Raw genomic sequence first — 26,180 nt, forward strand, 5'->3', positions numbered from 1 at the left:
ACTTAGCCTGAAGTGGCAATGCCAAAAACTTGAAAATGGCTCTTAAAAAATGGTTTTCTGATGTGGATTTATATATACAATAAAAGAAGAAGATGCAGTTATAATTCACTACAAGCATGAGAAATGAAGTTTCAATATGGTGAATTTAATGCAGTAATCTATGAAACTCCATTATAATTTCCAAAAGATTATGATACTCTCTTTCGGTACGTTAGATGGCATTAGAAGACAATTTTAGAGAATGTTGTACTCTCCATGTTATACAGCTATGTCAGATAAGTGGAAGTGCATTAATGATTTTTAACCTCAAGATATTCTGGATGACACAAACTGAATTGCCCTCTTGACACTAGAGCTGGTCCTTTCAGACTACAGTTGAAATCCATTGGTGGCCAATTCTACCGCTGATGCTGTAACTATTCTGCTGATAAAAAGGATAATATTTGCTCTGAGGGCCACAAGTCTCATATTTTACCAGCATCACATTTTAGAAGAAGACAGAAAGAAATCTCCCCTTCAAAAATTACAAAAACCTCCAACGTATTGATGGGTTCAGATCAGTTATAAGGTGAAAAAATGCAGCCACAATTTGCTGGTCCAAGTAGAAGAAGTCCTGCTACATACTGAAGAAACTAGTAGTCAATTCTCTATTTGTATTAGAGCAGGTAATACACAAGGTAAATAGAAGCCAGACTCCAGATACTAGTACAGCAAATAAGGTTTCCTAGGTCCCAATCCTTTTCCCTCTCATCACTAAGAACTTGCTCCTTTATGTCAACAGGTGTTCTGCCACTAATTTTAAAAGGAGGAGGAGCAGGCCTCTGATTTTTTTAATCCCCAGAAGGTAAAAACAATAAAAATCAGAGATTGGTGGGATGGAGATGACACCATGCCTCTAACTTTCAAGTTTTAATATTTCTGGAGAGAACATGTCACACAGCAGCCAAGCTCCCTAGTACAGTCTTACTCTGTGTTGGAGCCAATACATGCAGGTAACTGGTCCATGTAGTAAGTTTGAGGAGGAAAGAGACCCAAATAGTTCATAGCATAAGTTACATGAGCCACCTTCTACACAAACACACACAGCTAGTAACAAGAAAAAATGTCTACATTTTCAACAGCATTGCGTTTACTCCACTAAGTTATTGTATTGATGGTTTTTCTATTTTATAGATATTTATGGTGAATGTTTTAGAATACCGCAGTTAAGGGAATACTGTCAAGCATTTTTAAAGGCCCAAACCTAGGTCATTAAAGAGTGTTACAAAATGTAATATAAGATGTGCTTTGATGAAAGATTAAATTAAAATAAAACTGGTTACATTGTCGTTTTAAACATTCCTTTTAACTGACCGCAACATAAATATTGCTTGAGACAGCATATAAAGTGTGGTCGACACATTGAAATTGCACTGATCTGATCATGTAAATTTAGAAACGGATTTAGTTAAACCAATGCAATTTTGTGAGAAAAGGAATTCAAGAGCAAGAAAGTGACACTAAACCAGCCTATTTCCCTTATGCATACTAGATGAATGGCAAAGAGCAAGCAGCATGAAGAATGACAACTGATATTTAAAAAAAAAAAAAAGTCTGCTTTACTCATCCAAAGTAGCATTAGTAACACAGGTAAGAGATAGTCAGATTTTTTTGAAGTATGATGATCAACTGGACATTTAGACTTACCCAAAAACATACTGCCTCCAGGGGTTTCTTGTTTAGTTCACATATGAATTGAGGGACAGCTCCAATGTAATTTGGGACAGAAAATCTACAGCCACATTATTGAACACTGAAGCTTTAGGGCCAGACTGGATTTCAGTTGTGCAGCATGTGTCACCACATACCATGACTTGTTAGAATTGAAGTCAGCTACTATGTTTGTGCAGACATGCACAACAGCCAGTTCCATAATCAACACCCAGCATGCCCCACATCTCAAAGATTAGTCTTTAGTCCCACATTTCCAATTCCGAAAGATCCTTACTTCACTAGGGGTCAAATACTGTAGTCTTTACTGAGGCAAAGCTCCCTTTGAAATCAATGGGAGTTTTGTCCAAGTATGAAATAAGGACTGTAGAATTTAGTCCTGTAAGGAAGAAGAAACACAATCAGAACATAAAACACCCTTGTGATCAGTCACAGTGAGTCTCTTAAGGTGACTGACTGTTCATTTAAACAGCTGCTTATCTGGACTGGGGAAATACAACAGGAAAAAACATGGCATAAAATGGAAGGAAAGCTTTCACTGCAATGGAACCCTTTCTTTGTTCAAGAATTCATGTTAATTAAGTAAGTATACAATCAGACAAAGTTTTACACAAAACTAATTGATACCTTGACATAATCAAGCAAAGCTGGGAAAACATAAATGTTCTAGATGGATTATTTAGAATGTACCACACTGCTCACATGTTAACACAAATATGGGCATTAAATTCACCACACTTTTAAGCAGATCTGCCCTACAGGTAGATCACCACCTTTTTCAAACATGTTCCTATAATTAATACTTTTATATATTTTAAGTAATGTTGCTTTATTCTTTCCATACATAGCAAAGTGAACAACTAGCTATCTTTTACAACATGAAATATTCCAGTGTGCAAGAAGCCTCATACCCACACAATCTCTCTCCCTCTACCCAAAGGAAGAAAGAAAAAAAAAAGTCAGCTGGTATAGTTTCTCTGGCAAAAACAAAAACACACCACTAGTTAATAAAATATCCTAGCTGTAAGATAAAAGCTCATTGCCAGAAAAATATCGGATTTTCTGTTACAATGGCATTGTGCCACCCAATTGTCACCAACATACGGGACCATTAGATTCATGCTACTACTAAAACATTTTTTTAAACTGTACTTGAATAAAACTCAGCTGAAGCACTCAATATATCTTTTCTCTTACCCAAGAGAAGTACAGCAAGCCAACAGTAAAAAAATTACCAACGGTTATGCTAGTGAATCAACATGCAACAGGAAAAAAAATGAAACATTTCATAAATCATTTGGTGTAGTAGAAATAAAGCTACCTAATATGATCAGAGGATCAACAGCTTGTCCTTTGTAGATAATCTTGGTATTTATACAGCAACAGGAAACTGAGCCTGTGACAAGATTCAATGCCATTGACATGCTTTTAAATATTGTGCCCCCACATTAACTAGCATCTTCTCATTTATCTGAAGAAAGAAGCGTTGTCTGCTTTGTAATTAATCAATAAGTTCTGCACGTTACATGGTAGCTCCAAATTCTTTTAAGAGTCAGGCTTTTGGTGTCTTGAACTATAAATAATCCAAGAACTAATAACTGTATTTATTTGCATTATTACATTGAAGTAATAATGCCACTATTTTAAAAGCCTCTTTCGTGCAAACTGTATCCCAAAACACAAAGCCTGGACTTGAGTCTACCCTCCTTAATGACACAAGTAGTTCCATTGTTTTCAATGGGATTACTCATGTGAGTAAAGGGGTAGCATCAGGCCATTAAACAGAAAGAAGTACAGAGAGAAAGTCATTGAAAGCGACAGCATAATACATCGTACAATAAATAAATTATTCAATCATAAGGCCAACAACAGGAATAAAAGTTACTGCGAAGTTAGGCTTTAAGGGGAGATTTCATTTAAAATGGTGAGGGCGCGCCTTTTGAGGTGGAGAGGGGTAGATGTTGTAGATGGCAGCAACTGCAGAAAAGCCAATCTCACCCCAACAGCAGTGAGTGCATGAAAGGACAGCAAGGAGGTCTGTGCTAAAAGGGGGGAAACTGAATGAAAGAAAGAAGGTTTATAAGGCACACTGGAGTGACCTCATTGAATGTTTTAAAACAAACCAACCAAGAACTACACTATGCTCATAGCTAGACCTTCACATTAATTAAACCAGTGGAACTTTGGGGTACACACATCCCTCTATCTGTACATTCGGCTCCCATTAAAAGAATGTAGGTTAAGTACATACAACCTCAACACACCTTCGGTTTTGTAAGTTGCCCAACCCTTACTAGTTATAATATCACCAATGAAGTCGAAGTGTCAAAAGGCAATATGTAATAATAGAGCTGTACACAGAGCTTTGATAGTTTACCTATTATAAGATGTTCATGTAAACATGCCATTTTCAGTAGAGTGCCTTCTAGTTTCAGAAAAGAGTTTTCTTTACAAAGATATTCCTTTTTAATGCTCCACTTTAAACTGCAATAAGTAAAAGTGACCAAGTAGTAGCAACACATTACAAACTAAATGAAACCTATCATAGCATGTCCAATTATGATTTTCAAAATGATATGACAGCTCTGCAAATAGTCTTAACAAATTTAACTTTTGCTACTAGCTACGATCATTCCTGTTAAAGCAGCCATTTTCAGCATGATTCCATGGAACCAAATATAATCTATCAAAAACTAAGGAATAATGTTATAACAAGCCAAAGTAATGACATGTTGCTTTGATTTGTGCTGTACATCTACTTCCCTCCTCCTAATCCCAGAACTTTGTTTGTCTGACAAGCTATCACATGTTTCTGTTTGATAAATTATCTTTAGGCTTGGCACAATTAGGTGTTTTATCCATAAGTATCAATAAAAACATCATTTCATTACACACACAGATCGATGAAATATTTTTCCATCATTTTTTGCTTCAGAATGTAGTTTGATTTAAGGATATTTATGTTGATATTTTGAAATGCAATGTTGACAATGTGTTTTAATGGTCATAAAGCCTTAACTTTTTGAATCTCAGCATCTAGTGTTATTAAATATTGTCTGATTCCTCCAAAATTCTGCACCACTGTGAAAATTTAAATCCATAAAGAATTTTTAAATAAACAATCAGTTATATCCATTAAAGTTATACAAAGAAAAAAATTCTGCCAAGCCTAGTTTTTACACAAAATAATCAATAAAAGATTGCAACTTTAAAGACCGTGATAGAGAAAGTGCCTGACATCTGATTGGAAGCAAAAGCATTATGATAAAATATTTTGGATATCATGGTGAAGACCATCTGTGGTTAAATAAAACTATTAATGTAGATGATCAAAAAGTCAGAACAACTTTTTGCAGAAGAATTAGCCATCACTATAGATTACAAAAAATAACATAACACTTTTCCATCCACTAAATCACAAGGGACACATAAGAACAAACTCTTTTCTAAGGTTTTTAACAGAGTAAATGTTGGGCACAAAAACTTAAAGTATCCTTAATAGCCTGACGCTAATCTTCCCACTCTGACTTATAAGGTCTGAAATGACTAGGAGATTTTTGAGGTGTCAAAACGAATCCCAGAAGTGAGAGATGTTCAGCATAGACTGAAATTACAACTAACTGTTCCCAATAAACAGAATGGTCTCTTACAATCTGAGTCATGTGTAATTACAATATGACAAGTCCTCTCCCGGGCTATGTAAGCTGGCGCTTTTCCCAGCACTTGTCACATCATAAAAACACATACAAATAAAATTCCAAAATAAACACTTTAAAACAATGGTTTAAATAGCTGTATAACGTAACTCTGCAGCCCAGCATACTCAACAAAACAACCATCCATCTTTCACTTGCAAAGTCCTAAAAATATATTACAGTTAAACTAGCTCCATACCACACCTAACAACAATCCCCAGGTCTGGGCTACAGAGTCATGTTCCCTCAAGCTGGACAGAAAGTCATTAGCTTGGGGAATAAAGGCAGAGTGTTTCACAAAACATCACTATGGTGTAGATATAGCTCTAAGATATGAAAAGCACTTTCTACCATTGATTTCAGGTTAACAATCTGTTCATAGTATGCAGAAAAAGTTACCTAAACTGTTTAGACTCCCTAGACAGCTCTCACTCCTTCACCAAGTTTCTCATGCAAATTAATATTTCTTTAAATAAATTGCCTTTTTGTGCATATCAGTCAGTAATAAATGCAAAAAGAAGATGGGAAACTGTGAGAAAATCCACGTTCTTATAGGGAATTATTTTGCTGACAGTATAGCACAGATGTATGAAAATCACTGAAAATTGTATTATGCACAGTCTTGTACAATACTGTAGTTAGGACCTGACAGAGTGCACTGCATGACTGTTTTAGGGATGTGAATATAAATTAGATTGAATGATGGATGAAAGGGAACTGTTAGTTTCCACCTGGGAAGAGAATCATAGCAATCTAAATACTATTTCCTACCGACTCCCAATCCTCCAAACTCAGTGTAAAGAAGAAATTCATAACTTAATGTTTGATAAGTGAAAAGCATTAACACAAGTATACATGTTAAAACAAGAGCTTTGCTACCTCTAAACTCGACACTGATTGCTTCCTCTCTTTATTCACTCTCTGTATGTTCAATAATTCCCACATAGCTCTAAGCAGAATGGATTTATTATGATGTTGTTCTAAGGAACTGCAGGAGTTCTAGATGCCAATAAAGATTACAGATCAAATGGGAGATAACTACTAACCATTGTGTCTACTTAGATAAATAAACCTGCACACAAACAAAGCACCTTATTATATTTGTACTGTTACCGCCACTAATCCAACTAAAACAATCAGACAGCCGCTTTGAGAGCAAAAGAATCAAAACTGAAGAAAAAAGATTTTTAAATCTCCATAAACAAAAATTAAGTAGTACCACCCCCTTTTAAAAAAGGTCCTATAGTACTTAAAAAATAAGAAAGATGGGTGCTAATGATTATGCAAACTCAATAACAAAACAAAACCCCAATAGGTGGCATAACCAGTAAAAACAGAAGTCCATACTAAGAAGTCATATCAATATCAAAATTCACCAGCAAGGCATACAGATACTTTCCTCCAGCCCATGTACTTACTACACTAAAGAGAAATGTAGATTTAGAAACAGAATGCAACACGTAGCACAAAATATACCACTCTACACTATCGATTCACAAGGTAGGGTATGAGAGATTCTGACACCATTCAAAAGTAAAACAAGGCATGAGGATGCTGTCGAACACAAGACCTCATGCAAGCTTTGCCCAGTGCAAAGTCACAGGCGGCAGAGATTAAAGATGATTGCGGCAGCAACTCAGAGTCATTGCAAGACAAGGGGGAAAGGCAGAAATAAATCACATGGATAAAACAGTGCCCAGATGCCAATCCCTTGACTGTGAGAGAGAGCACAAATGCTGCTTTTGTTTCCCCACCTGAACACGCAACAAATGCATCAGCTGCTTAACTCCCAGCTCAGCCAGAGGGATTAGGGAGTTCTCGTTTCGGGAAAGAAAAATACAGTACACCTGATGGTCCTTTGCATGCAACGATTTCTGAGACGCCAGGAGGCCGGCTTGTAATTCTTTGCAGCAGCGGTCGCCGCCTGCCAGCGCTCAGAGAATACATGTAAAGCAAGACTTGCAAGGCGAGTGTTTCTCTCTCCCCTTACGCAAACACATTAAATCCATATTTATCAAGCCACTTTTGTATTCGAGCCCTACCTCTTTTTGGCCTTGGGAAGCTTTCATGCAAGTGAAAGACGACTTTCTCCACAAAGTGCTGAATGTTACTGTGCTCGGGTCCTCTAACAAACACCATCCAGTCGTGGGTAAACCCCTCCACGGTGGGTTTCTTCCTAACCTGGGCTCGGTGCCCCAGCTCCAGTTTCACCTGAACGGCACACTGGCGAAAGAGAGAGAGAGGCAACAATGAGCAGGAAGGCGAAGGATCACACTCAGCTTTAGGACAGCACGAATAACAAAATACACAAAGAAAATAGCCATAGCACAAGGGGATGGGGGAGGGAAGCCACCCCAGACACTTAAACGTGCATTCACACCACAGGAAAGACGAAGAAGCGATCGGCTCGGGTTGTAACGGAATGCAGCCTCAAAGAAAGACAGAGCCCCAACACAAATACAATGGACACACATGAACACGAGCAGGGGCAGTATTTCCAAGGCAAAGAAAACGGGGGGGGCACCCCATAATGCTTTATAATAGAAAGCAGTCTCATTTGGAGGTGTATTGCTCCTGAAATTGCATATCCGTAGCAAGGGACGAAACTCCAAGGCATTTAAATCCAGATCGCATGGGCATCAAATTAAAAAAAAAAAAAGGCAAGATGTGCAAGGGGAACGGCGGGGGGGGGGGAGTAAAACAAAAATACTCCTCCTCCTCCATGCATAAACAAAAATGCCAGCGGCTGCCAGTGCTACAGTCCAGGGGGTCGAGGGGAGCGGGGGACACACGCTAACAGCTGGTTCTGCAGACACACATGCATGCATAAAGGTAAAGTTACTGGGGTGCCGCTGGCTGTCAGAGCCACGCCGGAGAGAACGCACCATCCTAAGCGGCGCCTCCTGCGCTGAGTCCCCTGTACTGTACTCACTGCTCCCCGGCTGCTGCGGCTGCAGAAATATGGCTGGGTTATTATTCGCCTCCACCGCCTCTCTCCCTCTCTCTCTCTAGATGTGTGTGTGCTTCATGCAATTGCAAAGAGAGGAGGGTGGGAGGGAGAGCGGGCGAGAGGAAAAAGCCACACACTTAAAAAAAAAAATCCCCAACACACCAACCTTTCTCTAATTGGAAGCACTAAACGGTGTCTGGGCAGCGCAGGGTGGAGGAGGAGGAGAAGGAGGAGGAGAAGAAAGGGAGGGGAGAGCGGGGGATTGTATGTACTTACCGAACTGGCCATGCCTGGGGGCCCTGGGGTTTGCTGGGGTATGTACTTTTGTCCCCCACCCCACCCCCTTAGCGCTAATTCATGAAGAAGCCGCTGTGATGGAGAGTGCGTACAGGAGAGGAGGGTAGATGGCGGACATTCTGTTTCTGTCTTTTCCCACCCTGTCCCTGTCTCTCTCTCTCTCTCTTATTAAACTGAGCCCCCAGCAGCAGCTCCAGCGGCTGGGGCTGAGATACTAGAGCATGCGCCCTGCACCTCAAGCCTGACACTGAGACAGACATAACACTGTGCAAAGGAGGGAGGGAGGAAAAGAGGGAGAGCCTGGAGAGAGAGGTAGAAAGAGCCAATCAAACAGAGTAACTAAATCACTAACCCCTCCGGCCGGCCGCCCGCCCTCACAGTCAGATCATTGCCATCACAACCCAAATGCATTACTTAAAGTAACAGGTTACTGAGGGGAAAGAGGAGGGGGGAACCCACCATCCAACCCCGAGTAAACGACTCAGGTCTGACAATAAAAACCGGATTAAAACTACTGGAATGTAACCAATGTCTAGAGCCTTAGCCCCCAGCAGTAAAGCAGGGCATGAGGAGGGGCACTGCACGACGGAGGGGAGCTGCTTGAGTTTGTCTGGGAATTTTAGAGGGATCCTTTTTACAAGGAGAGAGAAGAAAGAGGAAATTAAGAAAACCAAAACCTTAACTTTTGTAAAGTATTTTTCAAATGAACACAAAAGACGGCATAAAATAACTTGAAATCGCATTTACAAAGCTTGTGTGGAGACGAAATGAATGAAGGCGGGTTAAAAATTATGAGTGATTTTTGTTAAGTATCTTAATGAAACACGCAGCTAACTGTAAGGAGTCTTTCAAAAAGAGTGATCCTTAGGACTGAGTGAGGATCTGTCTGCAGCAGTTACTTAAAAGTGTATCCTAAGTGCCTCTATGATAGAAATTTACTAGAAGTTGTCAGTTTCTAAGAGGTATCGGGGCTGAAAACGTGTTTGCATTTTGGAGTCTGTTGGATTGCATCAGAAGAACTAGTATTAACCCGCTTACAAACACATGATGCAACTAGCAGACTTAAAATAGCAAATAACGTTAATACGTACTGCAATGTGTATAAATTGGATTACGACCTTTATGCGCTTTAGTAAGAGCGAATATAATCCATATAAGAGTACTAATCTGGTTAAATTCCTGAGTGACAAACAACTAGTTGCTCCCCAAGCTCTGCTGACACAAATGTTCAGTTCTAGTTATTATCTGATCGATGTCAGGAGAACCGGCATGGGGGGATGGCATTATTTCATTTCAAGAAAGAGATCAGATAACCATTACCACACTGTAGCAGTCAGGAAGCACAATAAGCGATTGAGTGGAGTCAAAGTAGAACGGTTTATCCCTATTTTGGTGGGAGTGAAGAAAGGAGAAAACAGTTTTCTAGAGTTGGCAAAATAACAGCAAAGCTTCCGTAATCTCTAAAGCCCCTTTCCACCCTTAAAGTCAGGGAGACTCGTTGATCTCATTCAGGTTATATGCTTTTTGTCAAACCTGCCCATCCTTAGAGTCTTGTAACTTTTACTCCAGTAAACAAGAAATTTTACTCCAACGTCAAATTTTATCAGCCCAACAGCGCTCTGTTTCTTAACAGGGAAATCACAAGTAAGTATTTTGAAAGATACTCTCCAGTAAAATTTGGGACAAAATTCAGACGTTACAAAGTTTTTAAAATTAGCTAGAAATGTTTCCGTGGGTTCTTTTTCACTTTAAAAAAAAAATCAGAACCTATGATATTTTCCACCTAAACTTAGTGTCTGAAAGCATAGTGTATAAAAACGTGGAAATGAAATTGACTAGAAAATGACTATGAACAAAATGGAAACTCACTAGTCTCTTTTCTTTGCCTAAATTGAAAGAAAGGTAAAAAGTAAATAAGCAGCAAAAAGCAAAAGTTTAAGTTTAATAATTTCAGTTTTAACAACCTGGGGTCCTGTCCTTCAAAAACTACACACTTGATTAACTTTATTCAGGCCAATAGCCCTTTTGAAGTCTGGGGCTACTTACCTGAATAAAGGTATTTAGGTGGATACCTGTTTGCTGGATCAGGCCCTGCAGTATTATTTGTAATATAGGTATCAAACATGTTGGTTTTAAATACAATTTTTGAGCCTGAGTGTCTCTTTACATTTTTCAAATTACAATATATTTGAAAAAAAAGATGTTCACCTTTTCCATTGATGGGCTGTATTAGGCCTCACCCTCTAGAAGATCTATAATGAAAATAAACAATATATTAAATACACCATATGTTAAATACACCATAAGAACATATTAAAAAGATGGAACTTTCATAGCCCAAGCTTCCATCCTGGCTATTCAAACAACCTAATATTTCTTGAGAACTATAATTTACAGACTATAAAAGCCCTTTTAGCAAACAAAGCAAGGAAATATGCTAAACATGCATTAATTGAACAAGTATCACAAATGGTGATGGGTAGTAGAAAGAACATAGGATTTAAGTTTATTTAATTACTGTTTACATCACCTACTAATTGGTTGAAAACATTACTTTAAAAACTTTAGATCCTTTCTATAGCATATATAATAGAAAATGCTTGCTCACAGCACAGAAATATGGCAACAAGAAATTAGACACTTGATTTAAAGTGAGCTTCTGGGTCACAGTGCTTTATTATGTTTGCTGAGTACCTTCTAAGTCTACACGAATAATATTTTTGTCACATATAAAGTACTAAATTATCCTGTTTTAGTAATGATAATTGCAGCTGATTATGTCAATAATAATAAAAATCAAACTCTTACGGGCTGGTATTTTTAATGAACTGTACTTAAAGCCAGTTTGAAATATCCTCTCTGGAAACTATAGATATTACCAGCAGATGGCGCAATGCGTCCTTGAACTGACGTCCTCACTTGACCTCTTCAAAAAGAACTAAATAATCCCAGACCCGTTGTATTCTCCTCTATATTCGACCTGAGTTACTCATATGCATATCATTAACAATATTTTACAACTAATTCAGCTAAATTTACCAGTACAATCAACATCATGTTGAAACAAGTAGCTGAATTATATATTTTTATATCCATTATTTTAAATTAGGGGTTTTTTTCACCTACATTTAGAAGGATAAGTAAAAAACACCACTTTTGCTAGCTTCATTCTAAAATGTGCCTATAAGATCTTTTAGCTGTAAAAAATGAAATAGTAAAACCAGTGCTAACTAATCAAGAGTCAAGAAGGAACTAGAAATTATTTAAATAGAACAAACCACAATATGGAGAATAATATAATAACATTTACCCATCAACTGTACATATATCTTTTGAAAATTGAACCATTTGAACTTTAGATTGTCTTATACGTTTATTCTATATTGTCTGTAGGGCTGGATCTAGCAAGCCATCATGGATAGAACTCCCACTGATGTTGGTAGAGTGTCTAATTCTGCATCCTGCATATCATGATAGTAACCCTTACAAGAAGTCCCAGTGAAGACAAAGGGACTACTCAGATGAGTAATGCTTGCTCATATGAGTAAGAATCCCTCGGCCAATTAATTCAATGAGGCTTTGCATGAGTACAATGGTTCACCTGAACAGAGCAGTTTGCCAGCTTAGGGTCCTAGAGACTGTAAGATCTTTTGGGACAGGGTCTTATTCTACATGGTGTTCAGCATCTCCTCCAAAATGCTAAGTACCTCAATTGTTTTCATGGGAGTTGGAGGCACTTAGCACCTTAGTGTCCAGATTCCACACAGGGTGGAATCGATGAAGGGATTTAGGAGTTGCAATGCTGAGCATCACAATGGCTAACTTTTAGGAGCCTAGAAAAATTTCAGGAACACCTCTTCTATCCAAAAAGCCAAGTTAGGTGCCTAGGCTCCCTAAACAATGAATGGGAAGAGATAGGTGCCTTAGACTGGGATCCACAAAGCCAGCATGCTAGGCAGCTCCCTGCCTAATGTAGCCAATGGGAGATGCCAAAGTACTAAGCCCCAGCCAACGTTCCCTCTAATTTTTGACAGGCCGTGTGTGCAAAAAATTTCTTCCGTGCAAATTTTTGACAGGCTGTGTGCGCAAAAAATTTTCTTCTCTGCAAATTGTTGTGCTTCTGTGCAAATTTTTGTGCACGCGGTGTTTCGCCGTGTGCGCGGGGTTTAAGATCTGTGTGCATGCGCACACATGCACAGCTTAGAGGGTACAGGGGCCCCAACCCCTTTCTCAGAGACAGGCACTTAGCTCTGCTAGTGATCCATGACCAGGAACCTCTCTCCTGGCTTAGGTACCTATGTAATTGCTTGCGTGAGTGAGTTAAGTGCCTGCCTCACTCCACACAAAACAGCTTGGGGAAGAGGTGGTGGTTCCCACTTTGTAACTTTGAGACCAGAGTGCTCACCCTGGACGTGGTAGACCGAGGTTCAATTGCCCCCTCTTTGCCAGAGAGGGAGAAAGAATTTGAACAGGGGGTCTTCCACTTCTCCCACGAGGGAACTCCAATCACTCAGCTATGGGATAGTCGGACGTGGGGCTTTCTCAGTCTCTCCTGTTGAAGCTGTTCCACTCTGGATAAATAATGAAAGAGTAGGAATGACTCTAGTCCAGGGATAGAGCACCCACCCACCTAGTCCAGGGATAAAGCACCAGGGATAGAGCAAGATACCCTTGGTTAAGTTCTCTTGCTCCACTCACTCTTTCACCAAACCCCCTGTAAGCACTGAGTGAGTTTAGGTACCTACGGGGTTCAGCAGTTTTGTGCATTTCATGGGAGGGACTTGGGCACCTAAAAATGGGATCCTGGGGCTTAAATCTGGGTTTAGGTGCCTAAGAAGCTTTGTGGATTCCACCTACAGGTCCTTGTAGGTTTGATTCCTATGTCATCTTCTATGTTTGTACAGGGCTGAGTACATATTCTGCTCTCAATAAATAACAATAATATATACTGTAATAATACTCTGGGTTATTTTACAATGGGGTGAAGTGAGGCACATAGGTTATGACTTTCTCAAAGCTACACCTTAATACAGTTGCAAAGCTGGGAATAGGATTTAGGAGTCTTGGTCAAAATCTTCCAAAGCGATGAGTGATTTTGGGTGCCTCAATTCTTGGATGGTCAATTTGAAACACCTTGTAAAGCCTGATTTTCAGAGAAGGGGCACACAGCTCCTTTATAGAGTGTCTTGAGTTGGGCACCCAAAAACTGAGCTGTCCATATTAACCAGTAAGGTTTAAAAATCTTGCTTGACTATTAGTCCATTACTCAAAGCACTAACGAACTCTCCACTAATACGCTGGCTGTAGTATTTAAGTAGATTAATAATTTCCCTTCCTTCCCTTTGCTTCACCTCCAATTAGTAACTGAATACACATTGCTGGTAAGCCTCACTGCAATCTTATGAAAAAAACAATTTTCAATGAAGAAAAAGACTCATACAGCTTCTTGATATCCAAACCCATTCTTAATGCAGTACATGTACAGTGTTTTTAACAACCACTGTATGATGAAAAGCTTCATCTTAAATGTCATTACTTTAAAAAAAGTGTAAAACGATCAAATTTAATTCACTACATCTTGAAATTTTCTTGATAGTGAGAGCACACATTAATGTGGTTAATTAGTAAGTCCACAATTTTGAAACTACATTTAGATACCTAAATTGGTATTTAAGGACCTAAATATGTGGTTTAATTTTCAGAGTCAGTTAGCACCTGAAGTTCCCACTGACATCACTGGGAACATGTAAGAAATGTGCGTAGGTACTGTCCTAAAGAAGGATACTTTTCTGAAGGGACTACTCTCATAAGTTATGGCTGTAGGATCAAGCCGTAAGAGCCCAATCTTGCATTTCTCGTGAACCCAAAACTCCAATTAACTTCAGGAATACAGTACGGGGCCCTAAAATATGTAGGGGATTATATGTACTGTGTCAAAAGAATACATGAAGTAGAAACAGACATTATTTTATTAAGTAAACTTACAGGTGAATATTTGCAGCTTAAAATTCTATTATATTTGAACTTCTGTACTCAATAAATCTTGCAAGCTAGAAGGTAAATTAATTTACAGCATCTTTCTGTATTTCTGGGCAACTCTTCAGAAATCTTGGCTGCCTGTTTGTAGTTTTCTTCCTTGTTTACATAATTGTTTGACGTTGTGAAAAATATATGTGCTACTCTGCAACACCACTGAAGTGGTAGTGGGCACCTTTATCCCTATAATGCATTTATCATCACTTTTTGGAGAGCATATAAGGACTAAATAAACAAATTGTTCATATTATTAGACTAAATAGGAAAAATATATAATAGACATATTTTGTGTGACCCATACTATGTTCTTCCGGCTGGATAGAAAAAAGGCAGAAAAACAAAGTAATGAAAAGAAAAGACGTTATTATTTGTTGATGTTCTTCTTGCCAACCTCCCCTGGCCCTCTCTCCATCCCCAAAATATCTTGAATTAGTCTCCCCACATTTGTTTTGGAAACTATTATTAATGATTATGATTGTTGCTTTAGGTACGTTTAGACTGATGGATTCTCCTTCCACATAAAAGCAAAAGCTGTCTGTAACTATGGATTCAATGGGAGGTCACAGAAGGCCTGATCCTGAGATGTACAGAAAGCATTCACTATTCATTGACTGCAATAAGAAATAAGGGGTGAGGATCTGACTGGAGGGCCCTCAATACCTCTGTTAAGGAGCTGAACGCTTTGCAGTATGTGACCTACGAAGACTTATTTCTAGACCTAATATATTTGTAAGTACGTAAAGTTATTCACCCACGTTTTTTTCAAATGCCTACAGTGCGAGGTTTTGAGTTTTCCCTTCTCTTTCCCATATTCATTTTCTTAATAGTGAGGGTTCTTGAGGTCTGGCACGGCCACAACAAATGTATATTATAAAATAGAATAAATCGCACAAGGAAAAAAAGAGTTGTTTCTGCTCTAAAAAGACTGTGCCTATGCAAGCTGTTTCACTGAAGTTCACTAGTAAGGAGTTCAAGTCACATCTGAATCAGATGGAATTTTTCCTGAAGGCCATAAAACTCTAACCATGTTAATGGTAGTTTTGTCTGCTTCTTGTTTTATGATGCCTTTGGTATTTTTTGCTTTATTAGACTTAGAATGTAGACTTATACAGCACCTTTTAATTATATGCAAGTCACTTTACAAGATAATGAATTGGATTCTGGTAATGCAATGACTGTATAGGCAAACAGACCAGCTATTAGGCATTCAACAATAGCTTCCACACAGTCTGGGATATCTGAACCTGTTTACTAAAAGAGGCAGTGTGGCCAAGACACAGGGGATATCCCCTACCCTTTTTGAAAAGACCCATGGGATCTTTAATTTCCACCTGTAGAAACAACAGAGAGGTAAAAAGAAATCTGAGTACAATGTTTCACTTGAAGAGCAGTGAGCTTTATTTCCAGTGGTTCTGATGTTGTGTGTCTTCTGTCAAGGCCAGCTTGGGTTGCTGCAGAGAATGAGCTGAAGTAAGGGTGTGGGTCATTGGGAAAGCAGTAATTGAAATACCCACTAATTTTTAATGGGTATCAGTGAAATAATTCTCTTTATGAGGTCCCTTTAAAAGATACTGTAACAAGGTGGTTTGCCCCAGGGGCTGTAGAGCCTGGAGTTAAGCCAACCCTGATTACAGAATGAATTCCACTTGAGAGGAATCAGGTGATGCCAGTATAAAAGGAGCAGGAAGTTACACAGAAGGGAGAAAGCCCAAAAAATTACAGCTATGTCTGTAAACACTGTAGGGAACAGAAAAAAGGCTACTGTGGGACTCAGAGTTAGTAGGGGCGGTCACCATATGAGAAAGCTGGAGGAGGAGGGCAAACTTCAGGCAACAGGTGGAAGAAAGCAAAAAGTCAGTCCCTCTGGGAAGAGGGACTGTGCCCACTTGAAAGTGGGATAAATACTGTGTGAGTTTGTGTTCTATTTGAAAGACTTGGTTATTTTTGGAATACCTGGAGAGAGATCCTGAATTAGGGTTAGGGCCTAGAGGGCCAGTATGTACCTGAGGACTTGATAAATTGGACCTTCAGGAGAGGACTTTTCTGAACTACCCTAGAACTGAGTTCTTTAGGAGCCCTGAAATGCTGGGAGAGAGGGGAGCCCTGCCTTGCACTACAAGGCTTCTGGTCCTAGGCCCTTAAAGAAACAGTAGCATAGATTTCCCGGAACACTATTTCCGCAGGACATCTTCCTCTCTTCCAGTACCTGTCTCTGCCTTTTCTTTGGCGTTTGTCCACTCAAGAAGCCCCAGGAACTTTAAAGTGACACACCATGGTACAGGGCTGACTGACCCATCAATGGCTATTAGCCCACATGGTCAGGGGTGCAACCCTATGCTCTGGGGTGTCCCTAGCCTCTGACTGCCATAAGCTGAGAGAGCACAACAGGGGATGGATCACTCAACAATTGCCTGTTCTGTTCATTCCCTCCGAAGCACCTGGCATTGGCCACTTTTAGAAGACAGGATACTGAGCTAGGTAGACCATTCTGAATGAGGGTGGCCATTTTTATGAGCCACAGTCTTTACTACCCTGGAAGGGGTCAGTCCCCTGATACAATACAGTAGTTAATTCTGGCACTTAAAGGAATGTGAAATTGCTTTTAAAGGTATAACAACACTGAATTTTTCCATAATTTTACATCTTTAACTCCTTTATACAGCCTATATTTAAAATCATGTAGTGGGTCTTATTGCAATCTAGATATTTTGATTACAGACCTAAGACACTGGTCTGACTTATGAGCCAAAACAAACTGAACCTAAAGATGTGATCATAAAAAAAGAATATCTGCATATTGCTATGAAATGTCATTCTGCCTGCCAGGAAATAATGGCAAAATATTCTAAGAGGTTTGGCTCTTCCTTGAATTACCTACATTTACACCCACTGATCTAAAGCCAAGTAGCCTGGGCCAGGCTATGGGCTTGTTTAGAAGTTTTATTGGCTTGACCGCTTCTAATCATGAGTAAAATAGAAAATGAGCACTTTAGTCGGCAAAGACCTTTACAAGTGATATTTGGATATTTTAGAAGACAATATAAAATGGTTTATAACTCACCACCAACCACTTCACTAGGTGGGAGAAAGGACAACAGATAAATTCAAAAGGAAGTCGTAGCTACGTACGATAACACAGTATGGATGGTAAAAAAATAAAAACTTTAGAGGACTCTAGGGACATATAAGGAAACCTGTTCAGAGTGGAAAGTCTTGTTGAGAGACCTACAAGGAAGTATTTCGTTTTTGGTTTCCTCACGATGCTATAGTCCCTAGAGGAAATAGTCTTGTAAAACAAATAAAGGAATGCAGGGTCAAATTCTGCTCTGAGTTAAGCCAGTGAAATATCTGAATCCAAAGGAGTGACTCTACGTTTATACCACTATAGCTGGGCCTGATTCTGATCACACTTGTGCTGAAGTTAATAAAGATTAACTCCATTGAAGTCAATATCCCTGATTCTTTTCTACATGAAAATCTCCTCAGTGCTGGAGAGAGCCTGTGAAGGAGCTGGATACAGCTCCCTGATTGCCATCATGCCAGCCCATTTCCTGTCCTGCTCTAGGTTAGAGCTGTCTTGAGGCTTCTCTAAATTTGTGCCAGCTAACACTGTTCCATATGGAACTGTACACCAGCTGAAGATAATTGGAGTGCAGTGTGCTCTTGTCACAGGCTCTACATTCCTCCTGTGTCAGGGCTTTGTTGGGGGACGTCACATGGGCTGGGTACACTGTCTCTCTGCAGGTAAAAGCTCCCCTCTACTGGAGGAATTCTCAGCTGGCCAGCCCCAGGTACTTTCCAACACCACTGGAGCAGCACTAAAGGACTAGAACACAGAGAAGAATATGACTTTGTGGCATTACATGGGCATAAAGCCAAACTGGGAACCCAGAATTAGGCCCACAGAAAATAGAATTTGGCCCTAAGAAAAGGAAAAGTCAATGAAACAGGTAGAAACAGATAACAAAAAACAACATGGGAAGGAGAAAGAGATTGGACAAAGAACAATTAATGAAAAATATCTGTCAAATGTTGGATTCAAAAACCATTGCAAGAGTTGATGAATATATGCTACGTGTTTGCAGGATCAGGGCCTCAGAGTTTAGAAAGGCCAAAGTCAGAAATTTAAACATGAATCATGAGAATGGAAAATAGCTGCATTTACACATGAGAAAGCTGTAAAGCAAGACTGTTCAACATATGGATGTTTGGGAGCCTGTTTGGAATCACTGCAGTACAAGAGAGCTGAAGGTAATTTTATGAAGGCACGGAGGGGGGCAAAGCAGAATAATATGGGGTGGAAATACTCTGCAAACTGTTGGAAGGGGAATGGTAGCTCTGCAGCATACAGATTCCTCCCTGTCCCAGAGATTTCAGCTCTGTGTGGTCCATGGAACCCAGTAGACTTTGGGAGCAGAGAGGCAGAGCAGCTGCACTCAGTTTACACTACTCCTAATGGTATGCACCCTTCGACGCATGCTGGATTTCCTGTCAGAAGACTTTCTGCCACCACATGACTTTAATTCCAGGCACTTTTCCATATATTAATGTATTAAAATAAAACATTGGAGCTAACAAGATACAAATGTAACAAGCATGATCTCATTGCTTTTCCCTATTATAACTCATTCTCCAATACCCCAGGCTCCTTTTCTTTGTCATCCCTCACCATGTAACTTCAGATTCAGATTTGAAACTGCACAGAGCAGGAGTCTATCAATTGTATTTGTCTGTTAAGTGCCATAAATGCCTAAGTTACTACATAAATAACAATGGTAATGAGTAATCAGAGCGCCATTCATTCCTGTGCTGCACCTGCATCCTTCTTGGAGAGAGTGGTTCTGAACAGTGGTGAGGAGAGATGCCAAAAGAGAGCACTGGTCCTAAGGAATCTGGGGTGCCAGGATGAGGAAAAGGAGGAGTGGGGCAATATTTCTGACGTGGCAGCTCCCTTGTGGGTACATCTGGGATGTGTGGAATCTGCCTTGGGAGTGCAGACTCACAGGCAGGCAGGGTTTAGAGTCCTCCCATTCTACCTCTTGCACAGGGCTCCATGAGCTGATAACTAAAGGGAAACATTTAGCAGAAACTCTTCAGGTTTGACCTGGTGGGCTTTTTTCAGAAGATGGGAGAGATGGGCCAAAGAAATGCTTTTCATCTCCAAATGTAGTTCAATTTATGTTAGTCCCAGTAATGGAAAGTGATTGATTCAGTAGTGAATGAAAATATAGAGGATTCCAGAATGCAAAATTTGAGATCGAGTAAAAAGAACAGTTATTTAAATGTGCCACAGAAAAATAAGATGACAGAAATATTGTTCTAAAAGATCTCTGAAGAACATAATTGGAAATAGGAATCTAAGAAGGCCAGAAAGCAGTTGTGACTGAAGAGAAAAATAAAGGCGTGGCAACTAAACTAAATGTTATTGAATAGCTTTTCTCAATGAATAAATGGTTTTCACTAGAAAACTTACTCTTGTGAGTAGTCCTTTCTCGTGTTATTGGTCTCCCTTATGTCAATGGAACTATTTGTATGAGTAAGGACTACACGTGAGTAATGTATTGCAGAGTTGGACCCTGAAAGGTACACATACTTTGTAGTTTTAAGCCTCACATATCAATGGTCAAATCCTGTTTACTCAGGTAAACTTTCACTGACTTCAGTGGGAGCTTGAATCATTAAAATGAAGGCCCCGATCCTGCTAAAACTTATGCATGAGAAACTTTAAACACATAAGTAGCCCCAATGACTTAATTGACACTAATGGTGCTTTCATGTTTAAAGAACTCATGTACAAAATCTTTGCAGGACTGAAGTCTAAGGACCTGAACTAATGCCCACTGAAGTCAATGGAGAGTCCTATTAACTTCAATGGGGCATGGGAAGAAGCCCTAAATAAAAGGTTCTCCTGCCAGTGCACCTCCTTGATGTGGATGAAATGACAATTCTCACTTGGGCTAATGATGGTGGTAGTGTTTGTGATAAAGACACGTGTTCACTCACATTTCACAGAAGTCACATTTTCTTATTTGTGTCTATTATTCAAATGCTGCCCCAATCTGCTGGCAAACTCTGTGGAATCTAATTAGGCTGCGTTGCTCCTGGAAGGAAAAGAATCACAAGACGTTGTTCTGATTCTTGGAATCCTTACACCGTCAGAGACAACGTTTTCCTCCCTTCTGTCTGGCTTCTTCATTTGGAATTTACAAAAGTGTAAATGTATACTGCTCTGAGATGAGTTGTCTGAGAAGCAGAGGGTGGAATGTGAGCAGCAGGACTATAAAGCTTAGCAGTTCTAACCCCATGTAGCTTGAACTGTGAATTAGGTACCTTTAATTTAAATAGAGGTGAACCTCACAAAGGTTTACAAAGCAATTGTAAGAATGCCCGCTTTATGTTTTAAACAGACAATGTCAAGATGACATCCCTTTGCTCCAGTGGGGTTGCACAGTGTACCTGGAAGTGGAAGTTACCCCATTAATTATTTTTGTTATTATTGTTTTGTGGTAGTGCCTAGGAGCCCCAGTCATGAACCAGGGCCCCAATACGCTAGGCACTCTATAAACACAGAATAAAAAGATGGTCCCTGACCCAAAGAGCTTGTCATTTACATAATTTGCATTTTACTAAATAAAACTATAGGGCTAGATTGTGATGCTGAGCAGAGTTCTGAGCAAGGAGTTGAGCACAAGCTGCAGCAATTCAAGAGTAGCTGTCAAGGTTCCTCCCCCACTCTGAACTCTAGGGTACAGATGTGGGGACCTGCATGAAAAACCTCCTAAGCTTATCTTTACCAGCTTAGGTCAAAACTTCCCCAAGGTACAAAATATTCCACCCGTTGTCCTTGAACTGGCCGCTACCACCACCAAACTAATACTGGTTACTGGGGAAGAGCTGTTTGGACGCGTCTTTCCCCCCAAAATACTTCCCAAAAGCTTGCACCCCACTTCCTGGACAAGGTTTGGTAAAAAGCCTCACCAATTTGCCTAGGTGACTACAGACCCAGACCCTTGGATCTTAAGAACAATGAACAATCCTCCCAACACTTGCACCCCCCCTTTCCTGGGAGATGTTGGATAAAAAGCCTCACCAATTTGCATAGGTGACCACAGACCCAAACCCTTGGATCTGAGAACAATGAAAAAGCATTCAGTTTCTTACTAGAAGACTTTTAATAAAAATAGAAGTAAATAGAAATGAAGAAATCCCCCCTGTAAAATCAGGATGGTAGATATCTTACAGGGTAATTAGATTCAAAAACATAGAGAACCCCTCTAGGCAAAACCTTAAGTTACAAAAAAGATACACAGACAGAAATAGTTATTCTATTCAGCACAATTCTTTTCTCAGCCATTTAAAGAAATCATAATCTAACACATACCTAGCTAGATTACTTACTAAAAGTTCTAAGACTCCATTCCTGGTCTATCCCCAACAAAGACAGACTATAGACAGACACACAGACCCTTTGTTTCTCTCCCTCCTCCCAGCTTTTGAAAGTATCTTGTCTCCTCATTGGTCATTTTGGTCAGGTGCCAGCGAGGTTACCTTTAGCTTCTTAACCCTTTACAGGTGAGAGGAGCCTTCCCCTGGCCAGGAGGGATTTCAAAGGGGTTTACCCTTCCCTTTATATTTATGACAGTAGCCCCAGGGTACATTCTGCTCAGAGACACTCCACAGAGGCACAATTCCTCTCCTACATCCTCCTTGCTCTAGGAGAACATATTAACTAATAGACATACCTAGAAAGTTAAAGGAAACACAATGAAGCACCAGAAAAAAGACAGTGTCTGATCAGTGATAATTAGCAGTTACATATATTATATTTGATTACTTGGTGCAACAGGATTTTAGTCAACCTTGTATCTCAATATATCTATCTTAGGTACTTATATGCCCCTCACCATCTCTTTAATGCATTTATCCTCCCAACCCCTCTGTGGTTACAAATGGGGAAAACAGGCACAGAGAGATTAAGTGATCTGCCCATGGTCTGTGGTGGAGGAGAGATTTGAACATGGTCTACAAAGGTCTCTGTGAGTACACTAACCACTAGACAATTCTTCCTCTTTTCAAGCAAATATCACTTTATTTACTGTATTTTAATTATTAGTATTATTTGCTTTTGTGCAACATTGGCAATATGCTCATCACTGTCAAATAGACAAAAATAAAGACCGTCACTGCCCCCAAACCATTGTAATCTAAATGAAACACCCACAGCAGACAGGCTGCTGGGTCATCCAGAGCTTCATATTTATATGTGATTAGATATAAGAAATTAAAGCTACAAAATATTTTGGTTTCAGAGTAACAGCCGTGTTAGTCTGTATTTGCAAAAAGAAAAGGAGAACTTGTGGCACCTTAGAGACTAACCAATTTATTTGAGCATAAGCTTTCGTGAGCTACAGCTCACTTCATCGGATGCAACCGATGAAGTGAGCTGTAGCTCACGAAAGCTTATGCTCAAATAAATTGGTTAGTCTCTAAGGTGCCAAAAGTACTCCTTTTCTTTTTGAAAATATTTTGGGTGGGACTTTGAAAGCCACTTTGCGATTGAATTCCCCCTTTGGGATTTGGGTGTCCAAATAAAGATATATAGCCTTTTTCATAATCATTCTAAACTCACTTCTTGTAAACATCATGGAAGAAATGGATTTTCAGAAGGAGTTAATATGATGCTACTGTCATTATCACGTATTATGAAAAACACCACTGCCAATAAACCTCTACTTTAGAGTAAGTAGGTATATAGAAATTCCAGTATGGAACCTGCATTCTTAATTAAAGGGGTCATTTCCCATTTTTATAGACTTTTTGGCATTTAAATATATGGTGAAAAAAGTCTTTTTTTACTTTTAATATTTTGATTAGCAATGTGGTTTTTAGAATCTGAAATGGATGAAGGTACTTTGGAAAAGTCAGAAACATTACTCAGATTGCTCTTTTGTTTGTGTTATTAACTGTGAGGTTTACGATAATAAAATAAGCCTACATGATTATATATTCCTATCGGCCTTTTTCGAGGAAGTTTTGCAGATTGTGCTGAAATGGTCATTTGAAAATACAGATCGCAAAAGCAAGGAATGTAAGCAAGTGTTTGCTAAAGAAACTTCACTAGCAGTTGAAGTAATGGAGGGCAGGATTTGGCTTTATAAATACATTTGACAGTATTTCAGACTTCCTAATTTCAGTTTCTTAAACTAGAAGTGGTGAGGTCTGATACGGAGAAGGTTGTGGGAACAGAATGAGAATGGACACAGGCTATGAGGAAGGTGGCGCTCTGTCAATCAGAGGTGAGGAAAGAAATAACAGTGGGAGATTCTGACATGAAATAGCCATAAGCAGGAGGAGAGGATAAGTGTTTAATAGTTAGTGCTTCAGGAACGGATCAAAGACTCTTCATTACCCTTCCCTCATCCATCCTGGGTTGCCATCAGAGACAACTATGAAGAAGAGGGAAGAAGCCATGAGGCAGGTCCCATGCTTGAAATTCTGTCCCTAATGAAGTCAATGGGGTCAAAAATTCATCCCATGGGTGCATCCTCTTATGATATAAAAAGTGTCCATCTGAAGCCAGATATCTGAACTTTGACTGAAATTTGGCTATCCATTGAAACTTGAAATTTAATTCAGTCCAAGTCACAAAGATGCAATACTATGCCACAAACTTTGTAATAGAATATTAGGACATCATTCCACAACTTTGTGGCTCTCCATAGAAGTGATGATGCTTGAGCTCTAAGGTATTATAACCAAGAGCTGTAGTATTTCTTTGCTCATATCTGCACTCTTCCTCCCTCTTCCTTTTTCCATTTCTTGTTTACTTCTTTTTTCTTTCCAGTTGCAATGCCCCAGGCAAGTTGCTTGTCCTCTGCCTATTTGTAATTTACTTTGTGATCAGTGATGTTAGATTATCATTAATATTTGAAAACTAACCACTGTATATGCGCAGAAGTTACTTTTCATGCCTTTATTGCCCATTCTGTGAATTACATCGGTGACATGTTATAGTGACACTGAATTTAGACTGAAGTATCACAGTGTATACTTACTAGCAAAATCAAGGCAATTTTTGATAGCGCTAAAAGGAAAGCTATAATGACTCTAGCAGAATTGTTTTGGGTCCCTTGGCCTTTATGACCTAATACATTTTTAGTGGAATTGTCTTAGAGCATATTTTTCTTAATAGTGAAATACCAAGTAATGGGATTTTTTCCACTGTGCCATATTCTTAATGGACAAAATATTGCAAGAGGTTCAGAGCCTGAGCTGCAGTAGTGTTGATAGAACTATTCTATTCCAGTTTTGTTCACAGAGGACCAAATATAGGCCCTACGTGTTTCTGGTTTGGACATGAGCCAAAGCTGCATTACTGTGAGCCCATATTCAGATAGGCTACAATCCCAATTATTACCCTTCTCTGCAGATTGTGTCTGCCAGGTGCAGAAATAATAATGTGTGAGAGGTGGGATAGACACATTAGGACCATAATTGCTAAAACATATGGAAAACATCCCACTGAAATGCCTTCTCTGTAGCTCCAGACCCTCTGCAGATTTGGGGGCAGCACAGAATAGGTAGAAAGGAGCTGTGTGGCTTCCTGATTTTGCATATATGCACAATCGGTAGGTTGGATTTGACCCATTGTTTTGAATATCTCTCCTGCCGACATAGCTACTGCTGCTCATTGGTTTAATTATGCTGGCAGGAGCGCTCTTTCCTAGCAGCATAGAGCAGCTAGACATGAGACCATACAGCGGCACAGCTGCAGTGGTACAGCTGTGCTGCTGTTAGGTCCATAGTGTAGACACAGCCGTAGTGTTCAACTTCTTAAACTTTTTTTCTGAAAGATCCTTTGGGACCAAGAGGTTGAACTTCTTTGAAATTTTGGAGAAAATTCTGATGTTATTTGCATTATGTAGCTGTGAAGCACACACACACTTCCATTTCTAAAAAGTCTTCCTCCTGCAAAAAAATGTTGTTAATGCTACATGACAGCTGAAACTTTAAACACAAAAAGTCAGCAAATTCTCTGTTAGATTTCCAACACCAACCCAAGAATATCCAGGGAGGCATGATCTGAGTTCATGTCTGAGGGATGAGAACGCCCACATTTCTAATTCTAGCTTTCTTTTACTGTAGATTCACAGTAGGTCTTGGCAAGTTATTTAAGGTCTCTGACTCTGTTTCCTCATCTGTAAAATGTGGATAATACTACTTTAGTTAATGTTTGTAAAAATGCTTCAAAGATAACCATTAAATATTATTGTTATCCCTCAGTCCAATCACCAACTTTAACTGTGCCCTGTTGCTCACACACATGAGGGACCTAATCTAAGCTTATTAAAGTAAACGGAAAGATTCTCAGGTCTTTTAGAACAAGTCCTATAACATGAACACACACAGGTAGTAATAAAAAAATACCAGCTTTACACATCTAAGGCTACAGAAAAAGATATAGGGTCAGATCCTCTATTGACTTCAACTGA

The 26,180-nt window shown here is 39.4% G+C and overlaps 1 protein-coding gene across 1 annotated transcript in view; it reads right to left on the minus strand.

The window, feature by feature from the left end:
* Window positions 1–8,643, minus strand: part of MLLT3 (MLLT3 super elongation complex subunit) — a 220,951-nt gene extending 212,308 nt beyond the window's left edge. Inside the window, exons 1-2 of the mRNA XM_077816451.1 lie at window positions 8,632–8,643; window positions 7,448–7,628 (exon numbers count right to left, since the gene is read on the minus strand). Of these exons, the coding sequence (XP_077672577.1) occupies window positions 7,448–7,628; window positions 8,632–8,643 (193 nt within the window). The remainder of the gene's footprint in view (window positions 1–7,447; window positions 7,629–8,631) is intronic.
* Window positions 8,644–26,180: the final 17,537 nt, after the last annotated feature.

The sequence above is a fragment of the Eretmochelys imbricata genome, chromosome 5, assembly GCF_965152235.1.
Source record: "Eretmochelys imbricata isolate rEreImb1 chromosome 5, rEreImb1.hap1, whole genome shotgun sequence".
Classification (NCBI taxonomy): Eukaryota; Metazoa; Chordata; order Testudines; family Cheloniidae; genus Eretmochelys; species Eretmochelys imbricata.